Source organism: Thalassophryne amazonica, chromosome 4 (assembly GCF_902500255.1).
Source record: "Thalassophryne amazonica chromosome 4, fThaAma1.1, whole genome shotgun sequence".
Classification (NCBI taxonomy): domain Eukaryota; kingdom Metazoa; phylum Chordata; class Actinopteri; order Batrachoidiformes; family Batrachoididae; genus Thalassophryne; species Thalassophryne amazonica.
The window spans coordinates 89,478,476-89,504,887 of NC_047106.1; the positions used below are offsets into that span (position 1 = coordinate 89,478,476).

At 44.5% G+C, this 26,412-nt stretch overlaps 1 protein-coding gene across 1 annotated transcript in view; it reads left to right on the forward strand.

Moving 5' to 3' along the window:
* Nucleotides 1-22,577, forward strand: part of ppp1r14ab (protein phosphatase 1, regulatory (inhibitor) subunit 14Ab) — a 123,489-nt gene extending 100,912 nt beyond the window's left edge. Inside the window, exon 4 of the mRNA XM_034168236.1 lies at nucleotides 22,302-22,577. Coding sequence (XP_034024127.1) covers nucleotides 22,302-22,439 — 138 coding nt within the window. The 3' untranslated portion in view covers nucleotides 22,440-22,577. The remainder of the gene's footprint in view (nucleotides 1-22,301) is intronic.
* The last annotated feature ends 3,835 nt before the right edge of the window (nucleotides 22,578-26,412 follow it).

Genomic DNA, 26,412 nt, shown 5'->3' on the forward strand with positions numbered 1-26,412 from the left:
AGCCTGAGGGGGAGGAGAGCAAAAAAGGCGTTCCAGAACCTGGCCCTTTGCAAAGTTATAACGGGTAAGTTTAACGTGTATATTTTCCAAATCAGTGTTATGCCAAGTTTGATTGAGATTTAAATGTGTAACTTTTTTTAACTTCCATTTGTAGAGGCCTGCATGCAAAACTTCCCTGTCATGAAGGTAGCGGATATTGAGGAGTGCATTGGGCATGCACTGAAGTTTGCACCACACAGACGGTAAATTAAACTTCAGTCTGTCTTTTATCAATCGCTGAATAGTCACAATAATTAAATGAAACGTTGGCACTAAGTTGGTTTAAACTTTTGTTTTATTCTTTTTAGGTCAGCTGGTCCTCAAGACTGAAAACGCACACCAAAATTTGCACCCGCACCTGTTTTTGCCATTTTATTCTTATTTTTGTATTTTATTTATATTGTATTTTTTTGCCTTGATTGCATTTTATTACAAAATAGTATTATAATGTTGCACTGTTCTTACCCATGTTGTATTCCTGATATTTTCTATTAAACATTCTCGTCCTGCAACATTTGCCTGGTCATTCATCACTGCTTATGCTCTGAAGTAATAGTTGTCATGCATGCAAAACTTTTACAATGAATTACAAACTACAGAAATATGACAACATTATGGGAAAGAACATTGGGAACCAATATGTAACCAACAAGGTTACTAGAATGTAGTAGGGGAACCTTGTGGGAACCAACACATAATAAACAAGGTTGGGGGAACATCAGGAGCACGTCTAGGGAACCAAATATGTAACCAACAAGTTATGGGAACCATATGGGAACATTGAGGGAACAAACATGACATGAACAGAAATAACGGGACGGTGAGGAACCAAATGGGAACCACATGCGTAACGTTCTGAGAACCAAATTAAACTTTCCTGCCAACCAAGTGAGAACCAAACAGAACCAAAAATGACTTTCAGGGAACGTAGCAAGAACCGAACCGGAAACCAAGGGCTCGTGTTCCAGGATGTTCTAGGGAACCAAAATTGTTAGTTGGTGCAAATCTGTTGAAAATCTGTGAAGTGGTTTTGAAGTAATCCTTCAAAGCCTATATAAAGGGAAATCTTGAGTCAGAATCTGGATCCGGATCACCTCTGAAATTTAATGGAGTCTTCCATGTCCGAATTTCTATCTGTGGTGCAACTTTGGTGAGAATCCGTGAAGTAGTTTTGATTAATCGTTCAAAGCCTTTCAAAAGGGAAATCTTGATCCAGAATCCGGATATGGATCTGGATCATCTCTAAAATTGAAGTCTTTCATGGCCTAATATGTATCTGTTGAAAATTTCTGCAAAATCCGTGCAGTAGTTTTGATGTAATCCTGCTAACAGTATCCTTCAGAGCCTATATATAAAATGAAATTTGATCCAGAAACTGGACCCGGATCACCTCCAAAATTTAATGGGTTCTTCCATGGTCTAATATCTATTGTTGGTAAAAAATTTCATCAAAATCCATGTAGTAGTTTTGACAAAATCCTGCTAAAAGTCCAGACAGACAGACGGACAAATAAATAAATGCAGATGATTTATTATGTCCTTGGCGGATGAATAATGTGAAATGACACAGCAAAAAGTATTGAATACATGAAGAAAGGGATGGAAAACCAAGACACCAGCTGAAATCTATTAGTAATTAGAAAGCCGTCCTGCTCCTTGTCAGTGCAAATAAATATCAGCTGCTTCAGTCCAACCAATGGCTTATAAAAAGGTGTCTCATTACTAAGGTGTCACAGAAGAAGCACCTCATGATAGGTAGAAGCAAAAAGCTCTCTCAAGATCTTCAGAACAGTGTTGCAAAGCATACTGATGACACTGGGTACAGAAGGATTCTAAACTTATGAAAGTTCCAGACAGCACTGTGGGGCCAGTATCTGGAAGTGGAAAGAACATCAGTTCACCATAAACACCCACCACCAGGTGCTCCTCACAATATTTCTGACAGAGGAGTGAAAAGAATGATCAGAAGTGTTGTCCAAGAGCCAACAACCACTTGTGGAAAACTTCAGTGCAGTTGTTTCAAAGAAAACAATAAGTAATGTATTCAACTACCATGGCCTCACCACACAAGACTCCATTGCTGAAGAAAAAGTATGTTGAAGTTCGTTTAAGTTTTGCTGCACAACATTTAGACAAGTCTTTGAGCCTTTGGGGGTGGGAGTGTCTCATTTACAAATCCACACCTCCCACCTCCTCACCCTTTACAAAATCCTGGCTCTGCCCCTGCCAAAATACACACCAAATTTGGAGTTCAGATGGCACTGCACATCAGCCCCAAAACACAATACCAGCAGTGAAGTTTGGAGGTGGAAACATCATGGTGTGGAGCCATTTTTCAGCATCCAGCACTGGCAAACTTCATATAATTGAAGGAAGGATAAATGGAAAAATGTACTGAGACATGCTTTGGGATCAAGACAGTGATCCCCAAACACACAACCAAGGAAACTCTCAACTGGTTTCAGAGAATGAAAAACATAGAATGCAATACTAAAGTATCCTCGGCTGTAAGAGCATGAAAATAAGAAAAAAAGAATGTGATCTACTGACCGCTTAAAATAGGTCAAGGTTAGGCATATTTAAACTTGTCGAAGGTCTGTGTCCCAAGAATGTTCTCTGTGAATTTGAAGGCCCTGGCAGTAAGAGGACTGGAGTTATGCTGACCACAGACAGACGGATGGATGGACGCAAAGTTTTCGCAATACCTGATGGCCATATTTTGGCCTTGGGTAATGAAGGTGCTAGAATGGCCCAGCCAATCACCTGACTTGAATCCAACAGAAAAACTGGAAAGAACTAAAGATCAGAGTTTATAGAAAAGGTCCATGGAACCTTCAAGATTTGGAGACTGTGTGCGTTATAAGCTTAAGCAAGAACTGTGGCTTAATGACATAACGCACGCAGCTCGGTGTGACTGTCGGAGGGCAGATCGCAGGTGGAAACAAGACCGTTAGGAGGTTTCAAAACAGATTCTTAAAGAGAGCTGGAATAATTATCAGAGGGTGATTAAAGCTGAAAAAAAAAAGTAGTTTTCAGAATTGATTTTAAACAATCTTGGCAAGCCTCGTATTCTTTTTAAAACAATTGGTTCTGTTTTTAATCCCAGTCTGTCCACTGTACTGGAAATCACAAGTGAAACGTGTGAAAAATTTCTCCACTTTTTTATTGATAAGGTTGATGCCAGTAGGGCCAATATATCACTGTCCCCGGTGTGTCATTGTGTAGCAAATCAGTGCTCGTGTGTTTTTAGTAACTTTCAGCCTGTGTCAATGACTGTGCTGACAGCAATAGTTAGGCATCTAAAACCCTCTTCCTGTCCCACTGACCTGGTCCCCCCTTGCTTTTTTAAGGAGGTTTGGGACACCATTGGCTCTTTTGTCAGAGAAATTATTAATAGTAGTCTATCTTGTGGAATTGTGCCTTCATTTTGTAAAAAAGCTATTGTGGAGCCACTGATCAAAAACCGGGTTTGGATCCCACGGCTTTTTCAAATTATCGACCTATCTCTAAGTTACCGCTTGTGTCGAAAATTTTAGAGAAATGCGTCTTTGCACAGTTGCAGCCTTTTTTTAGATACAAATGGCACATTGGATCCATTTCAATCAGGGTACAAGGCATTTCACAGCACTGAGTCTGCACTTTTAGAGGTTTTTAATGATCTCCTTTTAACAACTGATTCTGGCAGTTCAGCCATTTTAGTGCTTTTAGACCTCACTGCAGCTTTTGACACAGTTGACCACGCAATTCTTTTAGATCGCCTGAGAGACTGTGTGGGTGTCAGGGGGACTGTTCTGGAGTGGTTTAGGTCGTACCTGTCGGAGAGGTCTTTCTCCGTCAGGCTGGGGGACTCCACCTCATCTTCAGCCCCTCTTCATTGTGGAGTCCCCCAGGGTTCTATCCTGGGACCCATCCTTTTTGCTCTTTATCTCCTCCCACTCAGAGATATTTTAAAAAACATGACGTGGCCTACCATTTTTATGCTGATGATTGTCAAATCTACATACCTATTGCTAAAAACAGCCTTTGCCCCCTGACACCCCTACTCGACTGTCTGTGTGACATCAGGGCTTGGTTGTTACAGAATTTTTTGAAACTTAATGAGGGCAAGACAGAGGTTATGTTGTTTGGAAGTACCCTCGTTGACTTGGGACCTCTTAAGGATTTTGTATGTCCCAAGGTCACCAGCCTTGGCATCACGATAGACAGCGATTTTAAATTTGATAAACAAATCAATGGTGTTTTGAAATCGTGCTTTTATCATCTTCTTCTTTTATCAAAGGTAAAACCGTTTTTATCTTTCAACCTTTTTGAACAAGTTGTGCACTCTTTTATTTCAAGTCGTCTGGACTACTGTAACGCACTTTATTTCGGCATTAGCCAACGGGCTCTTTCCCGTTTGCAGTTAGTCCAGAACACTGCAGCGCGACTTTTACAGGAGCCTGGAAGCGTGATCACATAACCCCAATTCTTGCATCTTTGCACTGGCTTCCTATTAATTTTAGAATTGATTTTAAGATTTTATTGTTTGTTTTTAAAGCTTTGAATGGAATGGCCCCTCAATACATCACTGACCTACAAATTTACTCTCCGGCGCGTGCTCTGAGGTCTGAGGGCCATTTCCAGCTCGTGGTACCCAAGACGAGACTTAAAACCAGGGGGGACAGGGCTTTCTCTGTGGCTGGCCCCAGACTTTGGAACGCTCTGCCCCTCCATGTCCGAACAGCCCCCACAGTGGAGTCTTTTAAGTCTCGTCTGAAGACCCACTTTTATTCTCTGGTTTTTAACACTAAGTGAGTTGTGTGGTCCTCTGTTTTATTGGTTTTGTTTTTATTTTGGTAGATTTTATTGGTTTTATCTTTGTATGCTGTATGTATTTATTTATTTATCTATCTTGCACATTTTAATTTTAATGTTAATTTTCTTATTTTTAATTTTTGACTACTGGGGTTTTATCTATCATGATTCTATTGTATGTGCAGCACTTTGGAACATTTTTGTTGTTAAATGTGCTATATAAATAAAGTGGATTGGATTGGATTGAAAGAATGAGCCAAAATCACACTTGAGCAATTAGTGTTCCTAAATTGAGAGAATGGCGTCAACTCAGAACATGGCGCCATTTTTGGCCCAACTGTGCTGAACTACTGAATGAACCTTTAATCTTTTCAACACTTATTAAAATCATTTAACCACAAACAGCAAATCATCCAGGTACAGGTACTATCAAAATAAATATAAAAATAGATAAGCTATTTTAATAGTTAGTTGAATAGTTAAGCTTTGTTAAAACCATGCCCCCCCAAAACACAGTCACCTTGGTTCAATGACCTCTTGCATGACCTCAAGCATAAGGCCAGAGGTCTAGAACGGAAATGGCGTAGTTCAAAATCAGAAGGATTCCACCTTGTGTGGCGTGATGCTATCGCAGACTATAAGCATGCACTAAGCACGCACGCTCTGGTTTGATCAACAAAAACAAGCATAACTCAAAGTTCTTGTTCAACATGGTGGCAACACTTACACATGGACAACGACCTGTAGTTCGCTCTCCTTTCACAGCACAAGATTTCCTGGATTACTTTGAGAAGAAAATAGAAGACATTAGGTTGAGCATATCCCAGCATGCCTTAACCCAGCCACTACACCCTACTATTGAGGTGGGTGCCATTACTGAGGTATGACCTAGATTTACAGAATTTGAGAGTATCTCTCTAGGCATGCTGACAAAACTCAACAAAAAGCACAACCTGCTTATTTGATCCTATACCAACAAAACTGTTTAAGGACCTGTGGCCCACTTTTGGGCTGTCTGTGCTGGAAATTATTAATCTCTCATTAACTTCTGGATCTGTTCCTAAATGTTTCAAATCTGCAGTGATTAAACCATTACTTAAGAAATCTAATCATTTTGCTCTAAAATTCTCGAAAGTAGTTTTGCGGCAGCTCGTGGACTATCTTACTGAGAATAATCTCTTTGAGCCACTGCAGTCTGCTTTTAGAAAATATCATTCCACAGAGACAGCTCTCACTAAAGTGGTGAATGATCTTCTGCTTGGCCTAGGCTTGTGTGTCATACATCACACTGACAAAGTGAGGAACCTTGGGGTAATTTTTGATCCTACGTTGCCACATTAGAGATATTATGAGGGCTGCTTTCTTCCACCTGCGAAATATATGAAAGATTCGTCCCATCCTGTCTATGGCTGATGCTGAGACCCTGATTCATGCGTTTGTCTCTTCTAGATTGGACTACTGCAGTATTCTTTTTTCTGGTTTCCCGCAGTCCAGCATTCAGGCTCTCCAATTGGTTCAAAATGCTGCGCCAGATATGAAGCAGAAAGTTCTACCACATTACACCCATTTTGCCATCTCTTCACTGGCTTCCTGTCCCAGTGAGATCAGATTTTAAGGTTCTGCTACTAGTCTATACGTAATAGGATTAATAAATGGAATAGTTTTGATTGTGTTGAATGTTTTGTCTCCAAACTGACACTGTACAAACTGACACTGACCTTTGTCACCATTTTTGCTGTTTTTACCCCATAACTCTGAACATTCAGTCATAGATTGTCCAAACTATACCTTTTTGGAATCTTTATGATCAGACAAATAATGTGGTGTAGATTTCAAAACGATTTGAGCATTTTTAATTTTGACCCCTGTGTCATTTTTCAATTGACCCTTACCTGGCCGCCTATTGAAAATTCAAGTGGCCAGTCGGTTTTTACAAAAGAGTAATGTCTAAGGAGTATTTGTGCCAACTTTGGTGCTTGTTTCACCATTTGCACGATTTTGCTCTAAATATTCTCTTAGTTGCTGCACTAATGAAACAATATACGTAGAACTTTTAAATACTGCAGGCTCATGGTGCTGAAAGTTGGATGCCTAAATATCTGCCTGCAAATCTAATTAATTTATTTTTATATTAATTTATAGGTATGGTTGACATGACTTCTTCCTCTGCAGAACAACAGCTGTAATAGCTGTTTATGTTGTAATCAATCAGGCAAACTTACAGCTAATAACAACATAGATTAAGAAAAATTTAGCAGATAAAAAACTTTCTAAACACCTTTCATCACCTCTCACCTGGGAGAAGCAAATTAATCCAGTATGTCGTAATAACTTACTTTATTTAAATGACTCAGCGAGCTCGAAAAAACAAACGGCTCCAAATAGTTACTTAAATAACTGCATAAAATATGAAAATGTTAATATGAAAAGGTCAAACAAGGTCGACATCCATTGGATTCTATGACATGTGACATATGTTACCCCATAACATGAAAACTAAGCATGACAGATGGTGTAAACTATTCCTTTTTAGAACCCTATTAGCCCAAAAAATAATTTGCATAACTTTGTACTGAAATTGGAGCAACTTTAAATTTTGACCCCTGTAGAAACTGGAACTGATCTTTGTCACCATTTTTACTGTTTTTACCCCATAAATCCAGAACATTCAGTCATAGATCGTTCAAACTATACCTTTTTGGAATGTTTATGATCAGATAAGTAATTTCGTATAGTATTCAATATGATTGACGCATTTTTAAATTTTCACCCCTGTGTAATTCTTCATTGACCCCTAGCTGGCTACAGCTGCCACCCTGGGATGGTTATCATGAATATTTGTGTAGGCCATGGGACACTAAGGCTGGAGTCAAAGTGTCATTTGGTCACCTTACGTGGTACTGATTAGGTCAAAATTGATGACTGGCTCATAGGCTATTTTTGTCTTGAGAGGTGCATGGTTGAAGACCCAACACAGAGATAAAGTCGGGCTGGTGTAAAAGAACCATCTTTATTGTCAGACCGAGGGGCGATGCAGCGGTCGGGACACAGAAACTCAGCAGATCAAACAACAGAGTGTCGGTGAGAGGACTGACTGGAAAGTCTTTTGCAATAACACAATTCTGTTCTGTTCTGTGGTCCAGGTCCAATCACAGAATATGTTTGATTTGCAGACTGTGTGTTGTGTGGGCCGCTGGAAGAGGAGGTACTGCTGGCCCACCACCACCAGATGGCGCCCTGCTTGGAGTGCGGGCTTCAAGCACGAGAGGGCGCCAGAGCCACTGGGAGTGACAACTGTCACTCATCCTCAGGACCAGCTGTCACTCATTCATCATCATCACCATCACCATAAAGGCCGGACTGCAACTCCACCTCTGTGCCGAGAAATCAGCTACCATTCAGGTACTTTTCTCTGCTGACTCAAAAACGTTGAGTAATAATCTGAACTTCTTTTGCAGCCGTTATCCTGTGGTGTTGCCTTATCTGTGGGATTGGCGTTTGGTGTGATCAGCGACGGCTTCGCTTCACACTCCAATCAGATAAGTGGTTAGACAGGAGCTGCACGAGTGTGTGATTGGAGGTGGAGGTTCTCCCTCCTTTACTGAACACTGACTGTGGGATTACTGAGTGTGTGAACTCACACTCATCAGGACTGTCTCTGTTCTCTGCCAGCAGTACCGGGTCTGACTGCTGAAGACAGCGGCCACCTGGGGCGCAGGGCTTGGCGGCTCCGGTGTTCTTCAGCTCCGTTGGTGGTGGAAGCTGTGTGGGGATCCAGCTCTTCTCTCGCCAGGCGTCTTCTATCGTCGAGCCTGCCAACACGTCACCTGGTGTATAATTGACAGTCCACCATATTGTTATTGTCTGTACGTCGTTGTGCGATTCACAACATTAAATTGTTACTTTTGGCTTATCCATTGTCCATTCATTACCGCCCCCTGTTGTGGGTCCGTGTCACGACACTTTCACAACAGGATTTCTCGGCCAGCGTCATGGATCCCGAAGGGCGTCAACCATCGCTTGAACAGCCAATGGAAGAGCGAGGTGCACAGGCGCCAGCAGGAGGCGTGTCGGGTGAGCTGCAGCATATCTTAACCGCCTTTACCGCTCGGTTGGACTTAATTACCGAGCAGAGCAGTGTTCTCAATCGTAGGATGGAGGCTCTCACCGCCCAGGTGGAAGCGCGTGTTCAGGGCGCTGCTGCAGCACCTCCTCCTGCTGACCATGTGCCAGAAACAGACATTCCGCTGGTCGTTCAACGAACCCCCCCACCTTCCCCTGAAGCATACATAAGCCCTCCGGAGCCGTACGGAGGCTGTGTGGAGACGTGCGCGGACTTCTTGATGCAGTGCTCGCTCGTCTTTTCACAGCGTCCCGTCATGTACGCGTCAGACGCTAGCCGGTGGCTTACGTTATAAATTTGCTTCGAGGAGAGGCATGCGCCTGGGCTACGGTGCTTTGGGAGCAGAATTCACAGCTCCTAACGGTTTATACTGAGTTTGTGAGGGAGTTCCGACAGGTGTTCGACCACCCTCATAGAGGCGAGACCGCTTCAAGTGTGCTGCTGTCGATACGGCAGGGGCGTCGGAGCGCAGCGAAGTATGCAGTCGACTTCCGCATCGCGGCAGCGCGAGCCGGCTGGAATGCTGTTGCGCTCCGCACCGCCTTTGTAAACGGACTGTCTCTGGTCCTTAAGGAGCAACCTGGTGGCGAAGGACGAGCCGCGGGATTTAGTGGGCTTATCGGACCTGGTTATACGGTTAGACAACCGATTAACGGAACACGGACGGCAGCGAGACGAGGGGCGTGGCCACGTACAAGCCGTCCCTCTTCCTCCCGGGTCTGAAAGGAAGCCGACTTCCCCACGCTCCACTGCCAGGGCTCTCCACGTGACAACAGCTCCCCCTGCTGACATTGCTATGGAAACGAGGCAGGGCCAAAAAAACGATCAGATCAGAGACAAAGGAGGCTGATCCGTGAGAGTGTTTTCTCTGCAGCTCTACCGAGCACACACAGAGAGAATGCCCCAAACGGTCAAAACAGCAGCACTCGTCCTTAGAGACTGGGCTAAGGGTGGGTCACAACACCCACGTGGGGAAACCCCGACGATCTGCACGAATCCCGTCACGATCCTGAGTGGGGATCTAACCCTTCACGCCCCAGCACTGGTGGACACGGGGTCGGAGGGGATCTGCAGGATAGCAGATGGGCAAAGGAGGTTGGGCTCCCTCTAGTGGCCCTACCGTCACCATTGTCGTGCGGGCACTAGATGGCACCCTTCTTCTACTAATCACACACCAGACACAGCCAGTGACATTGGGGGTGTCTGGAAATCACAGGGAGGAGATTGTGTTTTATGTAACACCTTCTACCTTGGTGGACTGGTGGTTGGCTCTCACTGCGGTATTGTATCACTTCCTGTTCAGCGCACAGCGGTGTTTTTCTGTATCTGTTAGCTGTTTAATCTGCTCAGTTAGATGATCTAGTTATCTAGATTACGATTTGTTTCCCAGTGTAATCTTTACGTGCCTTAACTAAAGCACTCCTTCTGCTGAATCACCTCTAAATTATTTACACATTATTCACTTTGCGTGTTTTTTAGGAATCCGCTAGCTTAGCGTAGCTACTAGCTCTTAGCCGATTTAGCATGGCGGCTTCTCCTGTCTCTCCCGCACTTTTCTGCTCTGGGTGTGAAATGTTTAGTTATTCCTCGGCCCTCCTTTAGCAGTAACGGTACTTGTAATAAGTGTAGCTTATTCGTAGCTTTGGAGGCCAGGCTGGGCGATTGGAGACTCGGCTCCGCACCGTGGAAAATTCTACAGTTAGCCAGGCCCCTGTAGTTGGTGCGGACCCAAGGTAGCTTAGCCGCCGTTAGTTCCCCCCTGGCAGAATCCCGAGCAGCCGGGAAAGCAGGCTGACTGGGTGACTGTGAAAGGAAGCGTAGCCCTAAACAGAAGCCCCGTGTACACCGCCACCCCCCCGTTCACATCTCTAACCGTTTTTCCCCACTCGACGACACACCCGCCGAGGATCAAACTCTGGTTATTGGCGACTCTGTTTTGAGAAATGTGAAGTTAGCGACACCAGCAACCATAGTCAATTGTCTTCCGGGGGCCAGAGCAGGCGACATTGAAGGAAATTTGAAACTGCTGGCTAAGGCTAAGCGTAAATTGGTAAGGTTGTAATTCACGTCGGCAGTAATGACACCCGGTTACGCCAATCGGAGGTCACTAAAATTAACATTAAATCGGGTTGTAACTTTGCAAAACAATGTCGGACTCTGTAGTTTTCTCTGGGCCCCTCCCCAATCGGACCGGAGAGTGACATGTTTAGCCGCATGTTCTCCTTGAATTGCTGGGCTGTCTGAGTGGTGTCCAAAAAATGAGGTGGGCTTCATAGATAATTGGCAAAGCTTCTGGGGAAAACCTGGTTCTTGTTAGGAGAGACGGCATCCATCCCACTTTGGATGGAGCGGCTCTCATTTCTAGAATCTGGCCAATTTTCTTAAATCCTCCAAACCGTGACTATCCAGGGTTGGGACCAGGAAGCAGAGTTGTAGTCTTACACACCTCTCTGCAGCCTTCTCTCTCCCCTGCATCCCCTCATTACCCCATCCCCGTAGAGACGGTGCCTGCTCCCAGACTATCAATAACCAGCAAAATCTATTTAAGCATAAAATTCAAAAAGAAAAAATAATATAGCACCTTCAACTGCACCACAGACTAAAACAGTTAAATGTGGTCTATTAAACATTAGGTCTCTCTCTTCTAAGTCCCTGTTGGTAAATGATATAATAATTGATCAACATATTGATTTATTCTGCCTAACAGAAACCTGGTTACAGCAGGATGAATTGTTAGTTTAAATGAGTCAACACCCCGAGTCACACTAACTGTCAGAATGCTCGTAGCACGGGCCGGGGCGGAGGATTAGCAGCAATCTTCCATTCCAGCTTATTAATTAATCAAAAACCCAGACAGAGCTTTAATTCATTTGAAAGCTTGTCTCTTAGTCTTGTCCATCCAAATTGGAAGTCCCAAAAAACAGTTTTATTTGTTATTATCTATCGTCCACCTGGTCGTTACTGTGAGTTTCTCTGTGAATTTTCAGACCTTTTGTCTGACTTAGTGCTTAGCTCAGATAAGATAATTATAGTGGGCGATTTTAACATCCACACAGATGCTGAGAATGACAGCCTCAACACTGCATTTAATCTATTATAGACTCTATTGGCTTTGCTCAAAAAGTAAATGAGTCCACCCACCACTTTAATCATATCTTAGATCTTGTTCTGACTTATGGTATGGAAATAGAAGACTTAACAGTATTCCCTGAAAACTCCCTTCTGTCTGATCATTTCTTAATAACATTTACATTTACTCTGATGGACTACCCAGCAGTAGGGAATAAGTTTCATTACACTAGAAGTCTTTCAGAAAGCGCTGTAACTAGGTTTAAGGATATGATTCCTTCTTTATGTTCTCTAATGCCATATAACAACACAGTGCAGAGTAGCTACCTAAACTAGGTTACAGTCAGGTAGTTAGCCCCCTGACTGCCCTGACCTCCACCAAGGTCCCCTTCGCCTGGTCGGATCGGTGCGAAGCCGCGTTCCAGGAGTTGAAACGCCGGTTCTCGACTGCACCAGTTCTGGTGCAGCCTGATCCTGATCGCCAGTACATAGTAGAAGTGGACGCCTCTGACTCAGGGATAGGAGCCGTGCTGTCCCAGAGCGTGGAGGCTGATAAAGTCCTCCATCCTTGTGCCTTTTATTCCCGCAGGTTGACCCCAGCTGAACGGAACTATGTCGTCGGCAATCGGGAACTTCTTGCGGTGAAGGAGGCTCTTGAGGAATGGAGACACCTGCTGGAGGGGGCATCATTGCCCTTCACGGTTTTCACAGACCATCGGAACCTGGAGTACATCCGGACCGCCAAGCGGCTGAACCCCAGGCAAGCCCGCTGGTCTCTGTTCTTCGGGCGCTTTGACTTCCAGATCACGTATCGCCCCGGGACCAAGAACCAAAAACCAGATGCATTGTCCCGGGTGCACGAAGAAGAAGCCAAAGCGGGGCTGTCGAACCCCACCGAGACCATCATCCCCGAGTCCACTGTCGTGGCCACCCTCACCTGGGACGTGGAGAAGACCGTCCGGGAGGCCCTGACAAGAGCCCGGACCCGGGGACTGGCCCCAAGAACAGACTGTACGTCCCACCAGAGGCAAGAGCTGCCGTATTGGACTTCTGTCATGGGTCCAAGCTCTCCTGTCATCCCGGAGTGCGTAGGACCGTGGCAGTAGTCCAGCAGCGCTTCTGGTGGGCGTCCCTGGAAACCGACGTCCGGGACTACGTCCAGGCCTGTACCATCTGCGCCAGGGGCAAGGCAGACCATCGGAGGACGACGGGCTCCTCCAACCCCTGCCAGTGCCTCATCGCCCCTGGTCTCATATCGGCCTGGACTTCATCACGGGCCTCCCGCCGTCCCAGGGCAACACCATTATTCTCACGATAGTGGACCGGTTCTCCAAGGCGGCCCACTTCGTGGCCCTCCCGAAGCTCCCGACGGCCCAGGAGACAGCAGACCTCCTGGTCCACCACGTCATGCGGCTGCATGGGATACCATCGGACATTGTATCAGATCGTGGTCCCCAGTTCTCTTCGTAGGTGTGGAAGAGTTTCTGTAAGGAGCTGGGGCCACCGTGAGTCTCTCGTCCGGGTACCACCCCCAGACCAACGGCCAGGCAGAGCGGGCTAACCAGGAGTTGGAACAGGCCCTTCGCTGCGTCACCTCCGCGCACCCGGCGGCCTGGAGTCACCATCTGGCCTGGATCGAGTATGCCCATAACAGCCAAGTCTCGTCTGCTACCGGCCTCTCCCCTTTTGAGGCATGTTTGGGGTACCAGCCCCCATTGTTCCCGCTGGTGGAGGGAAGGTCGTGTGCCCTCGGTCCAGGCCCACCTCAGGAGGTGCCGCCGGGTGTCGGACCGCCCGCTCTGCCCTGTTAAAGGCCCGGACGAGGGCCAAAACCCATGCGGACCGCCGACGTTCCCCGGCCCCCACATACCAGCCCGGGCAGGAGGTGGCTATCAACAAAGGACATCCCCCTCGTGTGGACTCACCCAAGTTAAAGGACAGATACATCGGACCATTCCCCATCCTCAAGATCATCAACCCGGCCGCAGTGAAGCTCCGACTCCCAGCTTCACTGCGGGTCCACCCTGTTTTCCACGTGTCCCGTATCAAGCCACACCACACCTCGCCCCTCTGTGCACCTGGACCTACGCCGCCTCCTGCCCGGCTCATCGAAGGGGAGCCTGCTTGGACGGTCCGCAGGCTCCTGGACGTCCGTCGTAAGGGCCGGGGGTTCCAATATCTGGTGGACTGGGAGGGGTATGGACCTGAGGAACGCTCCTGGGTGAAGAGGAGCTTCATCCTGGACCCGGCCCTCCTAGCCGATTTCTACAGACGACACCCGGACAAGCCTGGTCGGGCGCCAGGAGGCGCCCGTTGAGGGGGGGGTCCTGTTGTGTGCGCCGCTGAAGAGGAGGTACTGCTGGCCCACTACCACCAAAGGGCGCCCTGCTTGGAGTGCGGGCTCCAAGCACGAGAGGGCGCCAGACCCAGAGGAAGTGACAGCTGTCACTCATTACTCCAGCTGTCACTCATCTACACCACTATATAAGCCGGACTGCAACTCCACCTCCCCGCCGAGAAATCGACTACCAGTACCAAGGTAATTTCTCTGCTGACTGACACATTGTGTAACCAACTGAACTTTTGTTGCAGCCGTTTTCCTGAAGTGTTGCCTTGTCTGGAGGATTGGCGTTTGGTGTGACAGTGACGGCTTCACCTCGCACCCCATCCCAGATAAGTGGTAGATCAGGAGCTGCACGAGTGTGTGTGATTTGGAGGTGGAGGTGCTCCCTCCTAACGGTGTCTGGACTGTAAATTACTGAGTGTGCGGACTCACACTCACACATCATCTTTCTGTTTTCTGCCAGCAGTACCAGGGTCGACAGCCGAAGACAGAGGCCACCTGGGGACTCGGGACTTGGCGGCTCCGGTGTTCTTCAGACCGTTGGTGGTGGAGGCCGTGTGGGACGCGGCTTCTCTCTCGTCGGGCGTCTTCTATCTTCGAGCCTGCCCACACGTCACCTGGTGTTTATTGACTGTGAAAATTACGACACATTTCGTTGTGTATTATCACAACATTAAATTGTTACCTTTTGGCTTACTCATTGTCCGTTCATTTGCGCCCCCTGTTGTGGGTCCGTGCTACGACACCTTCCCAACAGTGTTAGGATTTCTACACAGTGATCCAACTTTCAAATCTAAATTTTTTTCTACTTTTGCCCAATGGTGTTTGGCCACTAGTTTGGATTTGGATTCTTCGTCTTTTTTTTTTTCTTTTTTTTTATGGAAGTTCTGATTTACAGAATGTCATGATCTGGCCCTTTAGTCCCTGCTGGTATTGTTCTTGACCATCTTCATCTTTTATGCTCTGAACCTTCTGTGTTTAGTCACGTCCAGTTTTCATGGTCATGCTTCGGTTGTAATTGTTTTGTTTGATTTACTCTCTGTGTATCATTTGCTTACCACATTTATAGTTTTACTTTACTGCTTATTGTTTTGCTTTCACTCTTGGTCCCTTTAGTTGTTTTAGTCTTAGTTTTGTTCTGTTTATCACATTTATTGTTTTATGCTTTAGTCTCAGGTTTTGGTTATTTATCTTGTAGTGTTTCTTATCAGGTTAAGTTCTGTTTGTTATTTATTGTGCTTTTCTATAACCTCTGGTTTTGTTTGCTTATCATTTATTTTCTAGTTAGTCATTTGTCTCTTTGTCCTCTTTAGACTAGTCACAGTATTTCTTAGTTCTGCCCCTTTTTGTTTTGCTCACGCATTATTGTTTGTCTAGAACACATCACGTTATTCTGTTAGTTCTTCTGTCACCTACTTATCTTGCTTTGCACCACTTTTGTTTTGCCCTCCTGCACGCTCTTGCCTTTTTTCTCTCTTCTTTGTTCACTTAACCACACCTCTTTCCAGAACCTTCCACACCCTGCTTCACATCAACCTGATTAGTTTGCTCCTCTTTAAAACCCTCACAGTTCCACCGCTGTCTGCCCGATTGTTGACTTTGTTCACTTTCTAGCCTCGTCTTGTCAGTTTGTTTGTGTGTGTTTTGACCTTGCTTTGTTGCTCCGACCTCGCCTTGCCGTATCCTGAACTCTGCCTGTATTTTGACTCTGCCTTTGTTTTGCCTGCTATATACCTCGACGCTGTGTGAACGAACCCTGCCTGGTTTATGGACCACGTCCCAGCCTGTACCATGTCTGATACATCTGCTTCCATGTCTGACTACCTGTGTACTGAACCCAATGCCTGGTTTCAAGATAAAGCCTATTATTCAACTAAACCAACCATGCCTGTGAGTCTGCATTGGTCTCCCACTGCTTCCGGTTTCAGCCCACCACCAGCCCTGATAGAACAATCGGGCCAGTACCAGGAGGCCGGACTCAGACCCAGAACTCAACATGTCAGCACTTAAAGAGGTATTCGCAGACATAAGATTCTTTTTTACCTGCTTTGCCACGTCAATTCCCAGGTGAGAAATTTGACTATCTGGATCAGGCTTGGGAAGTTGTTCTAGCAAACACCTGGCTTTATCGCTACTTCCCTGATCTAGAGGATCTGGACAATTTGTTTGCTGCAGAGAGGCTACCTGATTGGGTCAAACATCCAGAGTCATATCTGCAATTCACTCGCCGCCACAAGATGATGACTCTGACTGGACCGACATGGAAGAGGATTCCTCGTCAGAAATGGAGGATTCATCACTCCAGAGCAAGGCAGAATTTTTGTTCAAAATTCAGGATTTATTTTTTGAGTTCATGGACAGTCCAGGCGAGCGGAGCAAGCAGCGCATTTTGTCTACTGTAGATCACTACTCCTCACTGCTCCGGAAATGGTTTCTGCATTCCCTGAGTTAACCAAAACAAAAGCACTATTCAAGCAAGGTAAGCTGCCTACCTGCGTCGAGGACCCGATGGACTTCCTTTTGAAGCAGACATCATAGCCAGTCTTAACACACCTCGCTCCATTACGCTGTCTGACGCCGCAGTATCTCCTGCTTATTGTCACCCGCCGTCCTCTCAGACGATTCTTGCATCATCTCCAGCCTCGTCTTCTGCACCAGTTCCGGCTCCACGGCGCTCCACAGTACGAGAGCTGGTAGAGCAGCCCCGGACAAGAGAACTGTCTCCACAGCCAAGTTACACACCGAGATTGGCGTCACCTCTCCCACCTCCGGTCCCCACTCCACGTAAGCTGGGGCCACTTCAGCTGCAGCACCCGGCTCCGATAGGCTCTGCTTCCCGAAAGACTACAGCTCCAACGGTGCCTGAACTCTTGATGGAGGAAAGTTCTCTGGAACCATCAGCTCTGCTTCCAGCTCCTGAACTGACTGTCAAGCCGTTCGGAAGTTCCATGTCGGTGCCGCAAATTGCAGAGCACGAGCTCAGCGATTCAGCTACAGCACCGGAAGTGACAACAGCAACGCTAACGGCACTTATTCAAGCCGTTCTGCCCTCTTCGGTCTCACCAACCACGGCTTCTGTGGGAACCATGACGACGAGCATGCTAGTCGGTCCTGCCTCGGCGGTGAAGGCCCCAGATGAACGTACTCCGATGAGTTTGACAACAACGCTGACGTCATCAGCTGCCTTCTCAGCCCTCCTGGAAGCTCTCGCCTCAAGCCACGCCCATGACACCTGCTTTCTTCTCAGTGAAGCTAGAGTCACCGTGTTCTTTTGCCACTCCCTCACGACATTGAAGCTTACGTCACCGGGATTTCCTGCCACGCCCACTCCTACAGAGCCATTGCCTCCTGCCCAACTGTCAGCTGAGTCCTTGGAGACGTCCTTTGGAACCAACAGTCACCAAACAGTAATTGTTCTTTTGTTTGTTCACTCTTTGATGATTTTCCTTTTTAGTTTTTTGTTAACCCGTTTTGCATGCAATTTTTTGCTCCACTAATAAGCCTGGTTTGGTTATCTGACAATTCATGCACCCAGATTTTGACAGTCATTCTCAACATGCTCTGTCTCAAGTTTATTTTGTTTCTCTGTCTCCTCACAGCTTGCCCTTAATTATGAGACATGTTCACCGCAAACAGCTTTGCTTGATTGCTACCTCCGCTGAGTTGTTTATGAAGTTGCCTGGAATTTGCATGTCTTTTCAGCGAGTTTCAATTTTTATGGAGTTTAATGAAGCAAATTCTCTTTTCATGTCAGAAATCCCTTGGCCTTTCACACAGTTTTGTTTTTGACGTATCTGTTTTTGATTTTTCCCAAAACCTGTTTTCCTGGGTATGCTATCTTCTACATTCACTCAGAAGGCTGCTCAGCATCCCAAAAACATGTTTCACTAGTTTAGCTGGGTTCAGTATCCCCCTCCATCAGGTCCAATGCCAAATACGTTCTTTGATTAACCGATGTCTTGGTTCATGTTTGTCTCGGTTTGTGTTTTTCTACTGTCCAAATAATTGTAGACCTGGAGGGGTTCTTCAATATTTTTGGATATGGTTTAATACAGCTTATTCCTCTTATTGCTATTTAGTTCGCTTTTCTGGTTTAAATTGCCCCCTACGTTTGTTTAGTTTGGGATGTGACCTTGTACGTACTTTTTTGACACGATTTAGCGCCCTATGTCGTCTTTTCCTTATGTCTATTATTGCATCTGGCCTTCACGGAACTTCTTCTGCCTGATCATTCACAAGATGGGCCTCCTGAGGTCTCCTCGCACTGTAATAGCCTAGTGGTCGCCCTCCAGACTTCCCCATATATCAGTATAGGCCTCCGGACCGTTCCCCTGGTTATCATTTGGGTTTCGGACCGCCACATGGTTTCCCGAGTGTTCCATGTTAGTTCAGCAGTTCCCTGCCCTTTGTCCCTGCTGTTGCTGCCCTCCGGCGGTTCCCCCCTCCACCCACCCATTGTCGGTCTCTTTCTGTAGTTCTCTGGGGACTGCCGGTCAGTCCCTTGGGAAGGGGGTACTGTCATGATCTGGCCCTTTAGTCCCTGCTGGTATTGTTCTTGACGCTGTTCATCTTCTATGCTCTGAGCCTTCTGTGTTTAGTCATGTCCAGTTTTCATGGTCATGCTTTGGTTGTAATTGTTTTGTTTGATTTACTCTCTGTGTATCATTTGCTTACCACATTTATAGTTTTACTTTACTGCTTATTGTTTTGCTTTCACTCTTGGTCCCTTTAGTTGTTTTAGTCTTAGTTTTGTTCTGTTTATCACATTTATTGTTTTATGCTTTAGTCTCAGGTTTTGGTTATTTATCTTGTAGTGTTTCTTATCAGGTTAAGTTCTGTTTGTTATTTATTGTGCTTTTCCATAACCTCTGGTTTTGTTTGCTTATCATTTATTTTCTAGTTAGTCATTTGTCGCTTTGTCCTCTTTAGACTAGTCACAGTATTTCTTAGTTCTGCCCCTTTTTGTTTTGCTCACGCATTATTGTTTGTCTAGAACACATCACGTTATTCTGTTAGTTCTTCTGTCACCTACTTATCTTGCTTTGCACCACTTTTGTTTTGCCCTCCTGCACGCTCTTGCCTTTTTTCTCTCTTCTTTGTTCACTTAACCACACCTCTTTCCAGAACCTTCCACACACCTGCTTCACATCAACCTGATTAGTTTGCTCCTCTTTAAAACCCTCACAGTTCCACCGCTCTCTGCCCGATTGTTGACTTTGTTCACTTTCTAGCCTCTCGTTCTTGTCCAGTTTGTTCATGTGTGTTTTGACCTTGCTTTGTTGCTCCGACCTTCGCCTTGCCGTATCCTGAACTCTGCCTGTATTTTGACTCTGCCTTTGTTTTGCCTGCTATATACCTCGACGCTGTGTGAACGAACCCTGCCTGGTTTATGGACCACGTCCCAGCCTGTACCATGTCTGATACATCTGCTTCCATGTCTGACTACCTGTGTACCGAACCCAATTCCTGGTTTCAAGATAAAAACCTATTATTCAACTAAACCAACCATGCCTGTGAGTCTGCATTGGTCTCCCACTGCTTCCGGTTTCAGCCCACCACCAGCCCTGATACAGAAGCGTATTGCATTCACTGGATGAAAAAAAAAATTGACTACTGATCTCATAATTATGAGAAAATATCATAATTATGAGAAAAGATCTTGTATTTTTTTGTATATTACAAGAAAGCTCAGGTGTCTAAATTGTTTTATGTATATATTCCGTACTTCCAGTTCCTCAGTAAAGAAGCAGGCTGAGCTCAGCCGATGATAACACACTGCAGATAACACAAAGTGTAGATTTTCCCCTGAAGTGCTCCCGGATGAATGTCCAAGGAGGAGCATGGGGCGTCTTCCAGCTTTCACTCACACCGCCCCACCGACTGCCGAGAGGACACAGCACGGCTCACTCCCACCCGGGCGAATGCCAGTCTGTGGGCCCTGTGCCCCGCCTCTCTCCACACTTTGAGTGCGCTGTGGTGTGTGATCACAGTGCAGTGTCGGAGGTTACAAAGTGGCCAATTTTTGATTATGACTCGGGAATTCTCACGCTTGTCTTTACCGAGGGAATGGAAGTACAGAAGCACATTGTACGCAAGTGATACAACACACACACACACACACAATAAATAAATAAATAAAAATAAAATAGCCTGATCTTGTAATTACAAGATCCTGATGTCATAATGGTCAGTACAATTTTTTTTTTTTTTTTTGGATGGAGTTTTTCAGTGGCTCTTGGATAATTTGGGGGAGCTGAATCTGAATCTGGTGTTAGTTTTTGCCAATCACATCATGTTTTTGAGATATGAAAACATATTTCTGGTATCAAGCATTGAAACAAAGCTGTAATCTTGCACACCTTTCAGCGCTTCATAAATATGAGTCTGAGAGCTGTAAAGTTCATTGGAGAAGCAGCTGACCTGCAGATAAGTGTACAAACACATCTCAGTGTTGTGTAGTTACACAAAGTTATTTATTTATTTTGTTTTCAGTTAAATAGGTGGTCAGTTTCTTATTCAGGGATTCTGAAAAAAAATAATATCATTGCTGTTTTTGTTCACAAAACCTTTTCACACGATGTGAAAAGGCAGAAGTGTTTGACTGTGAAGTGGGTTGGAGCTTATTCAGTGTGAGAGTGTTGACATTAACCAGAGAAGTGAGGCATGTAAACACCTCGTCCTGTTTACTGATGTTTCCAGACAGAGTGCTCGTGACTGTTGGACTACCCCACTTCAAGGTGCAAACGAAGTCCAACATATTCATCATCTTGAGTCATCTGTGATCTAATTTGTGATGTTTGAGTATTCTGTCATACATATGTGGCAAAACGGATGAGTTATCTTAATTATGAGACAATTAGAAATGAATAAACATGAATAAACAGGTCAGACTTCTGACACCAGCCTGGGAATGTCATCCAGGAATCCTCCAATTACAATAAGTCCAACTCAAGACACACAGAGTAGGTGGTTCCAAAATACAGAAGAGTTTATTAACATTAAAACCATTTAAAATCAATTTATTAATCCTAATTTTAAAAATATTTAAAAAACGAATCCCCAGTGGACGGCACAGGCATCCACTCCTTTGAAGGACCACTCAATGGTGGCAAAGCGTCGCACAGGCTATCCACCGACCAGTGTTGCCAACTTGGCGACTTTCTTGCTAAATCTGCCGACTTTCCAAACCCTCTTGACGACTTATTTTCTCAAACGCGACAAATCTAGCTACTTTTCCTGGCATCACTGAAGACTTTTCTGGTGTTTGGCGACTCAAAAGTGAAAGCACTTATTGATCTTGTGTCTGTTCTCACCGAGCGACAGCGGGTCTCCCCACCTCCGCCGCCGCAGCATGTACTACAGCTTCAAAGCCACAGAGCCCAAAGCACTGAGTGGAGGGGTCTCTACAGTCCACATTCAAACACGCACGTGCGATGCCTTCATGGCTGTTCCCACACTGAATGGCAAACCTGACTCAGACTCAGTCAGCCTACTTTCCTCGTTTGCTGCACTGTGACTAATTAGTTTCCAGATTTTGAGGATCCCTGGCCTTGAGAAGTTATTTTATTTTGAGGAGTGATAGCCAGTTTTAATGGCAAAATAAATAAACAAACCAAGAATCACTTTTTGTCTCTCCCACAATTTCATTTTGGGTTGATGTTGTTTCAAATCTCATTTAAGATCAAAGCAACCATTTTGATATCTTGAATCAAGATCATTTGAGAGTCAGATGCAAAGATAACAGACCTCCCCCTGTCCTTTTGTTGCTCTGTAGAGGTCATGATGCAGGTCTCAAACCTGAATACTCTGTGATTTAAGACTAGAGGACGTTTCTACACCTTTTTATTTTTAACCTCTAAAGATAAATGTTTGTCAAAACAGTTTCTAAATCTTGATGTTCTTGATAGTTCAGGTCATCTTCTTCTCCCTTAGGTCTTCATCAGTGAGTTGGTGTTGAAGCTTCATGGTTTACAGAAGCAGGAGGACCTGCACAATGATGGAATTGACCTCCCTCAGCTCCATATCTACCCCACCCGCCCCGGATCAGCTGAAAGGGAGGTGCTGCACTGATAAAGCAAATTCACCCAGCCTCATCCTGGTCTCAAGCACCCACAGACTTATCCTGCAAAACACAGCCTCCAACTAGGACGAGCTGGATGAGAAACAAACCTAATGTCTACGTCTTCATAAGCAATCCCTTTTAGCCAGTAAGGAGTGCTGCACTGAAAACCCAGCATACACAATGGTATTTCTAACTTAGAACACGCATTGCTGTGGTGTAAACAAACACACCCACTGTAACCCTGCAACACACAGACTGTAATGGCCAAGCTCAAAGAACCACGAGCTGGAAAAAAATGTATCTAATGAGCCAAGAGTTCTTGAACTCTTAGCCCACCGATCGCCACACTCAAGACTAAATGGAAGATGTTATTCTGAAAATGAACTACTCATTAGTTCCTGAAATCCAGAAGGGCACTTGTACACCACATGCTTTCACCAAGTTGTGGCTTTTCTGCATTACAAAAACATCTAAAATCCACATCTTGGTTTTCATCAATACCAAAAATGTAAGTGCTTCTGCCTCCTGATAAGATTGATCCTTCCACCATATTTTGTGAGAAAATTATTGGAAACAGAAGTCATCCTGCAGAAAACAAGGAAACAAAAAGCAGTGAAATACAATGATAAAATCCTCATTTGAACAATGCCACAAAGCAGAGTGTGCAGGAATGCGGTGCAGTGTAGTGTGCCTTGACTAGACAGAGTGGCGTCAGCTCAGAACATTGCGCCATTTTGGGTTCAACTGCACTGAACTACTGAATGAACCTACATGTGTAATGTTTTCAAGTTTTTAAACTGGTTTAACCACAAACAGCAACACATCCAGGTACAAGTGCTATCAAAATAAATATAAAAATAGTTAAGGTATCAATTTTGCAGAAATTTACAGTTTATGGTGATTTATTTAATTAATTTAAAGCCTGATTTATGCAGCTGCTGCTCTGTAACTCCGTGTCATGCAATGACTTGCGTGACAGTTTTAAAGTTCTCCGTCTCTGGATTATGCTTTTCTGGACTAATTTGACCCTCAACAAGCTTTTCTTACTACAATCATCACTTCCAAATCAAAGGTAAGCTGTACATTTTCCTCTTTTATCGACTGCTGTAAATGTGCTGACTTTTCTGATCTATTTGTAATCAGCGTGCACTGTAAAAACTATTAAAATATGATGGGAAACAAAGAATTGAAAGCAGAAAAGTGTCAAATCACAGCCCTTTGTGTCTGATTTAACAGGTGCACGTCAGGCTTCAGGTCCCAGTCTGAACAAGGAAAAAACTAAACAGTCAGACTTTTAATCACAGAAATGACTTCGGTCCCAATTTACTCAAATGGGCGAGTGTCAGAGCTGAACTTTAATTTGTACTTCTGCATGTCCAGACTGTTCGGGGTTTTTAATGGAAATACATTGGGATCGGACGGGACATTTTATCTGATATGAGCGAAAAATCTGTTATATGTATAAAACACACAAAATCTGTTATATATGTAAAACAGACAAAATTAGTTATTTGTATGTAACAAATTAGTTAAAATGAGGAGGCGCTGAACATCTACGGGGAATCCTGAATTGGGACATGCGCCTCATTTAATGACTGGGTTAAAATTTCCTCTGAAATTTTTTTTCTGCCAAATGTATTTGATCCATTATCAAAATGTAATCTGCGTGCACACTGTAAAAATGATTCAAATATGATGGGAGGTGAAGGATTGAAAGCAGTAAAGTGTGGTGAAATCAATGTTAAATCAGCCTTTTGTGTCTGATGTAACAGGTGCACATCAGGCTGTGGCTCCGAGTCTGAGTATGGTGTGAAAAAATAAACGGCTTTTTAAAATAAATGGCTTTTAATCACAGAAATGACTCCGGTCCCAAATTTTTCAAATGTTCGGATCTGAAGGGAATCTATACATCTTGAAGCCCTTGCTGTGTCTGTTTGTGCATCCAAATGCACAATAACATGGCGTTCTCAGCGAATAAATAAAAAATAGCTGCATGGAACAGTTTTGAACCCATTTCTCCGGCTTTGAACCCATTTCATGTATAACCGAACCTGCGTGTCTTTGGATGTGGGAGGAAGCCAGACGGAACCCACGCAAACACAGGGAGAACACGCAAACTCCACACAGAAAACCTACAGGTGGGAATCGAACCCATGACCTTCTTGCTGTGAGGCAACCGTGCAAACCACTAAGCCACCGTGCATGCCATCTTAACATTTACTCCAAGTTAATTGTTTTAAAAGGTCCAGAATGCTGGGGATTACTTTTTCTGTCCTTGCGTGCTTCAATAACTATCTCAGGGATAAACATGTGCACTTCTATGTTTTTCCTAAGAATGCAACACTTAGAAACAAGTGGATCTGCAATATTGGAAGGACTGAAAATAAGAGAGTTTAGTAAGTTCAAGCTGACATCAACCCACCGAGTCTGCAGCAGCCAGAAAATTTACATGGTAGACACACCAACAGTTTTTCCACTCAAACCACTTTTATCAAAACCACCAATATAGTAGTTATGTCCACATCTTGCAACAAAATCACGGCCACCATTTGAGGCCATGTATATAACCTCTAAATGTGTTCAATTTACCTCATCACTCATAAGGTAATAACTCCTCGAAGCAAGTTAGTCGGAACTTGCCTCTCTATCAGATCCTTTTTCTTGTCTTTTAAACTGACAGTTCTGCACATTAACCATCTTTTTAGTTCTGCTCCTGTTGCTGCCTTGAATAGTGAGTTAATAACAGCTCCAGGTTCGTCTTCTGAGTCCAAAATTGGCTTAAAAGTACCGCATCTCTGTTTACCTCCATGGACGCCGGCTGTAGGTATAGAGAACACCTCATGATGCATTGTGCGAGGGATATTTCCGGGCATGCGCACTGACACATGCAATCCCCCTATTGTCATTGAAATTGTCGTAAAATTTTTCATTCAGGTTTAAACTGTCAATGCACAGATTTGAAAATGAAAACAGTCCATATCAAACTATTGATCAAGTAATATAATTGTTAAAGGGGTCATATGCAGTGATGCCGGTAACGCGTTACTTAGTAACGCGTTACTCTAATCTGACCACTTTTTTTTAGTAACGAGTAATCTAACGCATAATCTTTCCAAATCAGTAATCAGATAAAGTTACTTCTCCATGTCACTGTGCGTTACTATTATTTTTCATTGTGGGTCGATAGCAGCATTAAACTTGGTCTGTGGGCAGGAGGTCGGGGTTTGACTGAACTGACCACTTTAAGTGAGCTGTGAGCTTTTCATCCGCGTTTTTTTGCAGCTGCTCGACTCGTCCTCACCTCTTAAAGCGCGGTGATCAGCACACCTGCACTGAGCTTTACAAAGACATTTTTTTATACTTTTTCCCTCCTTATTTAGAATTCTGAGCTGAGCCGCTCCGTATCGTCTCGTTAAAAACAGCTGATCCTCCGCGACGCGTCAACAACTAACACTGTTTTCCACTCAAATGCACCTAAACTCTCTTTCTGAGGACCACATGATGTGAAAACGCAATAAAACTTTCTTACCTGTAAATCTGGTCCTGTTTTCTGCATAAATAAATGTATCCATTCCTTTGTGCTCAAACGCCAAAGCAGGGGTGAATCCAGATGGAATGGGGGCATGGGGCAAGGATGTGCCCCCCCCACAACACCCCTAGATTAAAGGTCCAGTTTTGAAGCCGTTTTGTACTACAACTACTAATACTGCTTAAAATAATAATAATTTCGACAAGTAAAATGTTTAGAGAATTTAAATGTTAGAAAAATGTTAGAATTTAACAGTTACATTTATAAACAATGTAGGTTTGAAATTGCAAGTTTTACTGTTACAGTGCTGTCAACAGTTAAATATGAGGTCAAGAAAGAGGTCTTTATTTTACTTTTATAAAACAAGTATTTGTTTTCATTGAAGTCAAGAAAGGGTGACTATAAAGTGAGTTTTGGCAAAACAGGTATCATTGTCATGTTGATGTGGGTTG